This window comes from Bactrocera oleae, chromosome 3, assembly GCF_042242935.1.
Source record: "Bactrocera oleae isolate idBacOlea1 chromosome 3, idBacOlea1, whole genome shotgun sequence".
NCBI classification, from domain to species: Eukaryota; Metazoa; Arthropoda; class Insecta; order Diptera; family Tephritidae; genus Bactrocera; species Bactrocera oleae.
The window spans coordinates 60,869,882-60,882,049 of NC_091537.1; the positions used below are offsets into that span (position 1 = coordinate 60,869,882).

The window sequence follows — 12,168 nt, forward strand, 5'->3', positions numbered from 1 at the left end:
TTTAAACTGACCGGCTTTGATCTTTTAAAATTGCGAGAGTATAACATGTTCGGTTACACTCATTCGGTTCGGTAAGCTCATTTGTGCCATTCTTATATAATGAGTATAGTACCATGGTGCACTCTGAAGATCACCTGCTTCCTTAAAACTTTTATCCTATTAATGCGTACGTAGTTTACTTTTTATCATATTTGTTTGTCTACAATGTTAATTTTTTTTTAGCTAAGCAAAACACAACCTCAACGAATTTTCGAATATGGGTTTGAATATAACCCTAAGAAAATATAACAGTTTATAGCCTTTTCGCATCAGAGTTAACTCGATTAAAGCGCTGATTTAAATTGATTTACCTTACAAAATATAAATCTTATTTTACTTCATTAATTCTTAATCGAATTCAAATCGAGTTGAAATTGGAATGCAACCTTGTGGGTTGTTGTCCAGGCTGTAAATTTAGTTATGTAAAATCAGCTGATAAATTTTAATCAGTAGAAAAAATACAAAATGAAGAACACAAGCAGTATAAGAGCTGATCGTTAATCGAGTAGGCGGCTATGCGAAAGGCAAACACTGGTTTCTCAATTATAATCTTAATGTACTAAATTAATTTGGCTGTAAGAAAAGCCTATTACTCACAACGTAAATATCGCAAAATTGGGAATAAAAGTTAAGTAAATGAGTGCACATACCTTGACTTAAAGCTTCGTCTTTCCATTTGAAAAATCCACACGAAGCATCTCGCTTAGAGCATGTATAGAATTGGCGAAACTTGTTGGGACCCTCTTTACGCACGATTAACCTAACGATAGTTATTTTAATGATAGAAAAACAAATAAACATATTTTTGCTAACTTATCGAATACTTAGTGGTATCTTTTACAATAGAATAAAGAATTTTAATTATTTCAGCATATATAGCGGTTTATTTATTTAATTAATTCAATTTTAATATTTAACCATATTGAGAAAATCATACATAAGATGCTGTGGGAACTCACTACTACTTTATCATCATTCTTTTTCGGTTACAGTTTTACAAGAATTGGCTTTCGAAATTCTAACCGTTCCATTAGCGGCATTCAATTCTTGCCATTCATACAAGCAGAACGCAGTTTATAGTTTTACGTTTTAGTTGTTAAGAAAAATTAATTAAATACAAATTAAAAACTTTAATTTAAAAAAAATCTCAATTAATTCACTGCACTGTCCTCGATTCATGAATAATATGATCCCAACTTTTTTATTTGAGAGAACACTGCAAAAACAACAATTTTTTACAACGTTTAAAAGTGGTGCTACCTTTGGAAAATATATTTTGAGATTTTTATTGTACTTTTGAGGTATTTTTCTTATGCAACGAAATCCATAACATAAGCGGCAAAATCGAACTTTGATTCGAACACGAATAGAATACGTTGGCTTGAATAAACACTATCAATATAACATTATTGTTAATAACAAGAAATAACAATAGTCCGATTTTGACAAATATTAGTCATAAGGTGGCGCACTATACGGGCAAAGTTTTATCCTAGTAAGCGTGTTTATAATCCGATTTCGCCCACTGGAACATAAGAATATCAAGATAATATTACATACCAAATTTGGTCAATATAGGTCGAGTCGGTCCTAAGATATAGGTTTTCATCTAAATGTGGGCGGGATCACGCCCACTTTTTCAAAATTTTCTAACCACAGTTGCCTTGTTTTGCACCAAATTAAAGTTTTATATCTTAATTTGCGGTAAATAAGGTTAAGCTTTTCTATTAATGCGTTTTGTGGGCGTGGTAGTGGTCTAATTACGCCCATCTCTAAACCCGTTCTCCCGATTAGACCAAGGAACACGTGTACGAAGTTTCATGACGATATCTCAATTTTTACTCAAGTTATTGCAAGTTATAATCATCTGGATTTCAATTCGTCTCTCTATCCTGATCATTTATGTATATATACATATATTAGTTCTGGGTGTTACAAACAATCGTTGGGTGATACTAAAGTATATGGAAAGATGATATTGCAAGAGTATAAAAAATGTTTATTCAGCCTTAAAAATTCACAAATTTATGTTTTTTATATCGTGAATATCGTGAGCTAGTCTTATACGAAATGTGGAACCATGAAATTTGTTCACAAAATTGTTAGTGGGGAACAACTAACAATATTGTGGGGGCATACTTCCTAAAAACTTACTTGATTAAAAAAAAAAATGTTTATATGTGGCTAAGGGTGCGTTCGAGATGGCAATCACGACAGCAGTGTCGAAAATTTGTCAAAGTATCACGTTCTGCGTGAATTTCTGGAAACACTTGCAACAGCATCATGTTAGCACACAACATTATTTAGCAACTATTATTCAACAGACCGTATTCACCATATCGCAACTCACGTAGTTGATGACAAAAAAAAGTAGAACCGAACCACGACTACTTCGTTAACAATATTAACGTAAGTGTGCGGCAGAACAACTAAAAATGGAACAAGCATCCAAAAAGACGGACGCAAGAGAAAGATCAAATAGCTTAAGTGATAATGCAGTGGACCCTCTAGTGGTGGCAATGGAAACAAAAGCACAATTTGTTCGACGTATCATTGAAGAAGCGGAGACAGAAATGGATACTGTACACGAAGATAAACTGAAAAACTATGGAACATAAATTGAGAAGTGGTGGAGCTACATTGCAAAATGTATGCACGAAAGGACAATCAAATACAACAAGCCATATATAGATAATGAAACAGATAATATCTGATAAAGTCGGTAAAAGAAGGCAATTGGAACTGCCAAAGATAGAATTACGAGAATGGCAACAATTTAAAGAGCTTTTTGAGAAGTATGTTTATGATAATAAGGACATTATTGATTCCAAAAAGCTGAGCTATCTAAAATCATGTCTGCAAGGAGATGCCAGACTAATGGTTAATTGACCTGATAACGGGATCAGGTGCAAATTATAATACCGCCTGGGAGTTACTGGCAGGCAGGTATGATAACGCGCGCAAACAGTTCAGCGATAATCTAGAGAGGCTCAAACACCGCGAGTGAAAGCTTTGCCACAATCAAGAAAAAACGAACGTTAGAGGACATGTTAGCACAGCTAGTGTTATGAAAATTTTCCAGACATTTGGACGAGTATGGTAAACACCGTTCGAAAACCGACTGAGATACAAAATTTATCGGACGTAATTTCATTCTTGGAGCACCAATACAATACTCAGAATTCCATGCAAAAATCAACTAGACAATTGTTTCGAGTTGTAAACTGGTAACCACTAAAAAAATCATATAATTTGCCTACTGATTCAAAGAGACAAACAGGAACGATAAGGTCTCGACAAAATTCCTGTAAAATGGCAGGACAGAAATTCCTCGATGGGAAAAGTTTCAAAAATTAAATGTCGAACGTCGACTAGAAGTAGTGCACAAGAATCAGCTATGCTTTACATGCTTAGAAAAACACGCAACAAAAACTTGCTACAGAGCATAGAAATGCATGGTATGCGACAAATCACATAATACGTTGCTGCAGATAAGCCAAGTGCGCAAAAAATATCATCAAATATGACTAAGCAGAAACCAGAGGAGACATATTTAGCAACCGCTATCATTAAGGTAGGAACATCAAAAGGAGCTTCAGAACTAAGGACCTTAATAGACAGTGGTTCGCAGAAAACGTTTATTTCTGAGGAAGCAGTTCAGATAGGATTACCGCAAATAAAGGTAACAACTGAGATAAGTGGCATCTCAGCAGAATGCGTAGAAGTCTTGCGTCATAAAGTACAACTGGAAATAAGACCCAGTTTTATTAGCAACTTTGTAGCGGAAATAGAAGCCTTGGTGTTATCCAAATTACACAAAGCACTTCCAATAAAAATATTTGAAAAGAAGGCGTATATATGGAAAACAAATTATTAGCAGATCCAAATTTGGATTGTGTCTGGTAATATCGAAATTCCAGAAGTCAATGAAAGTAATATGATGAAATAATAAGATGTGGATAAAAGTGCAGAGAACCAAGTACAGTGCACTTCAGGCACTGACAAACAACCAGATGCTCATTATAACACTGGAGCTAGTACAAGTCAGTGATGCCAAAATAGAAGAGCACGACACAAGCGACAACAGGTCTATAAGTCCAACTAAATGCAACCAAAAACCACACAGGGTGGAAGAAGTAGAAGAAGAATGCGATGAAACACATGAAGATGAAGCATATAAGAAGAAAGAGGTCTTGCACAAGCTGACACAATTGCCGAAAAAGTGCGAAGATGTTTTAGATGCAACAATTGATCCTGATCTTTCTGATGAAGAGCCAAATGACGATGTGAAAATTAAAGTTTTCGACGATAGAGGTATAACAGCAGAAGATGAGTGAAGTTTTTTTTCGAGGTATAGAACTTTAAGTTGCATTACTGTTCAAGTACGCGACCGATTTAAGAGCTGTTAAGTGATTTATTATCAGTTTGGTTTGGCAGTTCATCATGAATAGACTCACGCCTGAACAACGCTTGCAAATAGTGCAATTTAATTTCGAATATAATAGTTCTGTGCATAATACGTATCGCGCAGTACGTTCATTTTATCGTCGACAATTTTTTTTAGCGATGAAGCGCACTTCTGGTTGAATGGCTACGTCAACAAACAAAACTGCCGCATTTGGAGTGAAGCTAATCATACACTTGAGGTGTATGTCGAAACACCGTTACATCCAGAAAAACTGACTATTTGGTGCACTTTATGGGCTGGTGGAATCATTGGTCCGTACTTCTTCAAAAACGATGATAGCCAGAACGTTACAGTCAATGGTGATCGGTATAGAGCCATGATTACTAACTTTTTCATTCCTGAATTTAACAATCATGTTGTCCAGGAGCTGTGGTTTCAACAAGACGGCGCAATATGCCACACTGCTCGTGCCACAATCGATTTATTGAAAGACACGTTTGGTTACCGCCAATTTAATACCGCTAGACTACTTTCTGCGGGGTTATGTAAAGTCATTGGTCTATGCGCATAAATTACAAACGCTTAACCATTTGGAAGACAACATTTCCCTTCCAATTGTCGATATACGGCCACAAATGTCGAAAAAAACAATCGAAAATTGGACGTCAATATGGGACAACATCCGAGCCAGCCGTAACGGTCATATGCCAGAAATCATATTTAAAATGTAATGTTACGAGTTAGCTCAATAAAGTCTTTTCTGCCCCCACCAGGGGTAAGACATTTAGGAATCTTCATTGAGTTTATACAGTTGTATATATTTTGTATGTTTAATATATATTTTGCACCCCAAAACCCCTTTAGGAAACCAACATGAGTTTTATCGTTCCCATATATTACTTATTATATATGTATGTACATATGTATGTTGAAATACGATTGTTGGTGCTTTGATTTGTCAGTACTTTGTTTGTCGAAATTTTAAACCCCATACAATTGTGTCCTAAAACACTTCAATCAGGGCAAAGCGATGAAGCGCACTTCTGGTTGAATGGCTACGTCAACAAACAAAACTGCCGCATTTGGAGTGAAGCTAATCATACACTTGAGGTGTATGTCGAAACACCGTTACATCCAGAAAAACTGACTAATTGGTGCGCTTTATGGGCTGGTGGAATCATTGGTCCGTACTTCTTCAAAAACGATGATAGCCAGAACGTTACAGTCAATGGTGATCGGTATAGAGCCATGATTACTAACTTTTTCATTCCTGAATTGAACAATCATGTTGTCCAGGAGCTGTGGTTTCAACAAGACGGCGCAATATGTCACACTGCTCGTGCCACAATCGATTTATTGAAAGACACGTTTGGTTGCCGCCAATTTAATACCGCTAGACTACTTTCTGTGGGGTTATGTAAAGTCATTGGTCTATGCGCATAAATCACAAACGCTTAACCATTTGGAAGACAACATTTCCCCAGCTATTGCCGATATACGGCCACAAATGTCGAAAAAAACAATCGAAAATTGGACGTCAATATGGGACAACATCCGAGCCAGCCGTAACGGTCATATGCCAGAAATCATATTTAAAATGTAATGTTACGAGTTAGGTACGAGTAAACTATCATTAATACAACACAGGAAGGCGTATAGTTATCGTAAACCAGTATGTAATATGTCAACATTTGAATAGCAGAAAGACGAATATGCAGCTACCAACTACGACCTCACTTAGTTGTCGAACACGACACGAATACAAGCTGCAGTCACGTTCCCAGCAGTAACTTTTGTCGCCCTGGAGAATGTTCAAAAAATTAACATGTGCGTTGATGCCAAAGGGCATCACATTCAGTATGCAGCAATACATTTAGTTTTTATTATTCTAGCTACTAAGTCCACTAATCTTAAATATGTATGTTCAAATATATTTAACAGTCACACAGGCATACATAAACAAACATATTAACATAAATACATTTATATGCAATAGGCATGCACTCAACAATTAACAATACCAACATATTTACTTAGATTATGATGTATTCATATGATAACTTGTTTTAGGCAATTCATTATAAATACACATGTGCACTTGAAAACAATCACATACCATGCAGCATAAACAATGTGCCACATACATACGGACACACACACACACACATTGAGTTGTATACTTAAAAACAACCCCATGTGGTGTGCATGCAAACATACACACATGCATATACATTTAATTGGATAAGTAAGATTTGTAAATAGTATATAGCGATGAATTTAGTAAAATAAAAAAGAATGAAAATAATCCTAGCTCAATAAAGTCTTTTCTGCCCCCACCAGGGGTAAGACATTTAGGAATCTTCATTGAGTTTATACAGTTGTATATATTTTGTATGTTTAATAAATATTTTGCACCCCAAAACCCCTTTAGGAAACCAACATGAGTTTTATCGTTCCCATATATTACTTATTATATATGTATGTTGAAATACGATTGTTGGTGCTTTGATTTGTCAGTACTTTGTTTTTCGAAATTTTAAACCCCATACAATTGTGTCCTAAAAACACTTCAATCAGGGCAAAGCGGATGAAACACCAATGACTAAAGAGGAGCAAAACGCTTCAAAAATTTAATTTTACTCAAAAAGTATATTCCTAGGAGTAGTAGATTGTATCGACTCTGTTCGAAACACTTCCCACCGTCCCTTATTTTGTTTGAATTTTAAAATAGTTTGAAATTATAAATAAAATAGTTCTTTTTACCCAAGAGTTGAAGATTGACAACACTTTAGCCGAAATTTTCTTTGACGGTTTGAGTTGAAAACCATAATACTGAATTTTAAAATTTCAACCAAAATGCAGTTGGGGGCTTCAAGCTGCGCGCATATGTTCTTAAACAAACGGCGATATTTATAAATTCATCGCAGTTTTTCCACATGTTGGCTGCAAACTTCAATTAAGGACTTCGTTTCGGCAGTGCTCGAATAAAAGCGCTTTTTTCATACCTTCCATTTTATTAATTAATTATACTTTCGCAACTTGTTGCTACAGAGTATAATAGGTTTGTTCACCTAACGGTTGTTTGTATCACCTAAAACTAATCGAGTTAGATATAGGGTTATATATAATATTTAAGATATAAATGATCAGGATGAAGAGACGAGTTGAAATCCGGGCGACTGTCTGTCCGTCCGTCTGTGCAAGCTGTAACTTAAGTAAAAAAATTGAGATACCTTTATGAAACTTGGTACACATGTTTCTTGGTACCATAAGACGGTTGGTATTGCAGATGGGCGTAAAAGGACCACTGCTACGCCCACAAAACGCCATTAATCGCAAACAAATAAATTGCCATAACTAAGCTCCCGAATAAAATACAAGACTCTTATTTGGTTTATAGGCTTACATTAGGGAGGGGCATCTGCAGTTTAAATTTTTTTAAAGTGGGCGTGGTCCCGCCCCCTAATAAATTTAATGTGCATATGTTCTATACCACTGAAATAATAACAAAATTCACTAAGGACAAATGTTTTTAGCATCTCTATCGACGGTGTTAAAATGGGTGAAATCGGGTGACAACCCCGCCCACTCCCCATATAACGGTACTGTTAAAAACTACTAAAAGCGCGATAAATCAAGCACTAAACGAGCCCGAGACATTAAATTTTATCTCTGGAATGGCATAAGATGTATGCAATCAAGCAACAATGATTATATCGGTGTAAAACTTTGCGTGAATAATACGTTTAAAGGATGCCACCTTGTGACCAAAAATTATCTAAATTGAACCAAAACTGTTTAAGCCCCTAGGTACCTGTACCTATAGTTGACTTTTTACCGAAAATATCAGTCAACATAGAACAAGGCGGCAAGATCCACAAATAAATGTAAAACGAGTATACCATTTGACTTTGCGAAAGTATAAAATGTTCGGCTACATCCGAACTTAGCCCTTCCTTACTTGTTTTTTGTTGTAATTTTGACAGAATATTGTGAAGAGCATTTGTGCAAAAGCTTTTATCTTAGTTCGTTACCTTTTTTAGCTGTGTTTCTTAAAATACCAGAATGAAATATGATATTATTGTTACCAGCAAAATACTACAATGCTCACATGGTAAAGTGCTGACACATATCTGGTATTCGTTCGTAGTATGGTGTTGTTATCACATGTCTGTCACAAGGTATTATTGTGGTGTGGCTCCGGATTAAAATTTTTTGCTCCGATAAACCTAAGTAGTCTTTAAACAGGTCGATTTTGAAGATTCACATGGCTTTCTTCGAAAAGCAAGTCTCCTGGCTGGCCAACAATTCCGTGGCAGACATGCCAGCTTTCTACTCCATGGTGAATGGTCTGCCGGAGCTGCTGCGCCTTTTACGTGAAGAGAAGATCCCAAGAATCCTAAAATAATCCCTCTAGGTAGTGTATCCACGGAGTCGATTCCAAAGAGGCTGATCAAAAAGAAAATAGCCATTTTAGGGTCGTTCATCGTCACGTCAAAACGATTCCTTCCGCCGAAGGAATGCTCCGAATACTCTTAAAAGGTGAAAGTGAGAAAGCAAGCGATACTGCCACTAGGGTACTTCACCTCAAGAGGAGGAGAGTGGTGACACTACACTGAGGCCAATGCAGAATTTGCAATACGGTCATGGTTGACCCCCCTCAGGAAGATAAGCTCCCGAGTGCCCAAGAACCTTCGTAGGTTGCTCTAGACCTCCGATATATAGAAACGAATCCAGAACCATCTGTCACTGAATTGGTTCGCCCTTGAAGCACGCTATCAGTCCATGACCCTTAAATTCTGTGTCAGATATGGATATATTCCACCATAAGCATACAATGGATGAAAGGAAAACTAAAAACCTTAAACCAATTCTCGCAGAACCTTCAACAAAGCTAAGCGATGTAATAGCGACATATGTTAGAGTAAGTTCACCCCAGAAAATACTGGCAACACTGCGCATTTCGCACTGCTGACTGATGCCCTTGCATAAAACTGTTAAATAATTAGCTCGTTCTACTGCCTCCAATAAAATTTACAAAAATCCACAAATGTGTTAAAACAATAACACTTAAATTATATTAACGTAAATCACTCATAATGACATTTGGTGTAATTTTTTCAAATGTTGCAAGTTTTGCGCGTTTTTGCGCTAAGACACTGATGCTTTTTCGAACTTTCAATTTTAACAAAGATGACAGATTTGCTTTTTCGAACTGGTTGCATCATGCATACTGCGTAGTTTGCATTATCGAAAACGCCCAGTTTTGAATCCAGGGCTTCCAAAGATTTTCGAATTTAGAACACCTGTAGAACAGTTTGTTCTTCTAAAGGGTGCTAAGGCTCCAAAGGTATATTGGCTGAACACAAGTGTTATGCGTCCTATTGTAAGATATATATAGTAGAAAGCACCAATGAAAAAATGTCGATTAAGCGCCTGGAGGGCTTTGCTTGTGGAAGTGTGTGGTATGAAAAATAACTTCATCCGAAGAGATTATTTTCTGCAAGGCAACGCGCAACAGAATTTCTAGATCTAATTTTCTTTGAACAGCTACAAAGGACTCGAAAGGATCGCTTTTTGTGAAAATTTCTATGTAATTGTCATTATCAGACGTCCTCAAGTCATTCTTTTGATGGTTTAGAAGCAATAAACACGAATTTTTGGGATATTATTATAATTTTTGCAATTTTCCTTTGTCTTTAACCGTTATTTGCTTTCCTCGGACCATTTCTTCTACAGATAACACTTAATTGATACAAAATGTCAAGTTCTAACAAATACCCTAAATATTATATACTTACAATATAATTGTTTACTAAATAACGCCTATAATTGATGCTTTATTCCTTGATTCTATATTGACTTTACGTCGACCATATCGGTGAATATGTGAGTTATTTTAATAAAATTAAATACAAATGCCTTCTCGAGTATAATTATTTTAGTACCAAAGGTAAATGATATCACATTAGTTCAGGCTTACTGCTAGAAAACAATCGATCCAGATCTTTGCCTAGCCTTCATATAAATAATAAATAACCTTATTGCGGAAGGCAATGGATTATAGTTGATATCATGTTTGTGTTAAATACTAAAACGGGATTGATATTTGCGGAAGGCTACAGAAGCCAATCTACTTGAAAACACAGATAACAACCCTGGATTTACATTTTACGGAAACACTGTTTAAATTATTATGCAGCATTGCTCAAATGGAAAATGGATTGACGTTCATTGTAATTTAAAAACGTTATCTTTAGTAGGATTGAATCAATGCCGTTCGTAGTAAAATGACTAATTTTTTGTAAGTCGACTAACGTTGATAAATACCCGTATTACTGTTTTCAACTCCACTTAGTTTAATTGAAATTAAAGCAGTTCAAATTCAGATCAACCAAACTCTTTTTTGGTATTATGAACTTCAACGATTTTCAGTGAAAGTGTCATAGGTGTTGCCAACCTAAGAAATGAAGATTTGAAATAATTAAACAGCCGAAATTTTTCTAACGAAAAATCAAAACAATTCAAATCAGTTATTGCTCACGAAAAGTTGAATAGTTATTAAAATGGGCATTAGTTTTGATTTCGAAATATACATACGAAAAAGCAATTGGATCTTTCTAAAACCAAGTAAGCGAAAGTTTTATTAACAGTTAAATAGCTTTTTAATAATGTTTGTTGCAGATGCATAAGTTATTTTCGTTTAAATAAGGAAGCATTTTGTGGTTTACTAAATACAAGTACAATGAAGAAACATTTCACGAAACGACAACTCGCGGTTTCCTTGCTGCCGGTAATATCAAGATTGCAGTTTAAATGATTTTAACTTTAGACTGGTGCAGACAACGATAACTATGGTTGTTAAAGAGGTTTTAAATATAATATTATCATCACCACATTTGTACGCAGTAAAACACAAATGACTGAGGAGGAAAAAAATTATTTAAAAAAATTTATTTTACTCAAAAAGTATATTCCTAGTGATGGTGTAGTGTATCGAGTCTTTATTTTTGAAACACCCACGGTCCTGAATTTTATTTTCACTGTTTCCAAATTGCAGCTTGCCTCGTCCAGTTTTGAGTTCTTTCTCCACGACCTCAACAAATGTTTCACCTTTCTAAGTATATAGAGTATCGTTTTTCTGTTCCTTTTGAAAGGATGTTGGTTTTTCAATCTTACTTTTGGAATTAAAAAATGTTACCTATTGGTCCAAAGATAGATTTTGAAAAAAAAACAGAGCAGAAATATACACATACAAGTGAACGATACATTTTTGTATGTGCGTCAGAGAACTGCAACGAGTAATCAATTTTTATTCATACTCGAGCTGCTGATCCGTTACTCTGGCTAATTCTGTCAGTTTGATTCCTGTCGTCAGTTGGTCTTCAAATCAGCGACAGAGAACAAGTTTAAATCACCAGCGATCAACTTATACACGATTTGCTTATGAACGTTCGATTTTGCAGGCAATATCCGAAAATGAATCATACTCATATTGTATGATTAAAAATTTCGACAATGTTCGGGAGTATATCATATCCGACACACTGATTTACTCATGTACTTGCTGTACATATGTGCATTAAATTTTTTTAAATATTTATTTTATGTTATTCAAAATAAATTAAATATTGAGGGAGTCGAAAATTGTTGTCACGAAATGAATTTATTACTTTTAATATAAAATGTATGTAACAAGAAAAATATGTTTATGCTCTCTC

At 35.4% G+C, this 12,168-nt stretch overlaps 1 protein-coding gene across 3 annotated transcripts in view; it reads right to left on the reverse strand.

The window, feature by feature from the left end:
• Positions 1-12,168, reverse strand: part of Top3alpha (topoisomerase 3-alpha) — a 52,682-nt gene that overhangs the window by 2,515 nt on the left and 37,999 nt on the right. For 2 of the 3 annotated variants that reach the window (XM_014243357.3, XM_014243356.3), the window contains exon 11: positions 690-799. The exons of the other annotated variant lie outside the window; for it this stretch is intronic. In XM_014243357.3, coding sequence (XP_014098832.2) covers positions 690-799 — 110 coding nt within the window. The remainder of the gene's footprint in view (positions 1-689; positions 800-12,168) is intronic. 3 annotated transcript variants of the gene reach the window in all.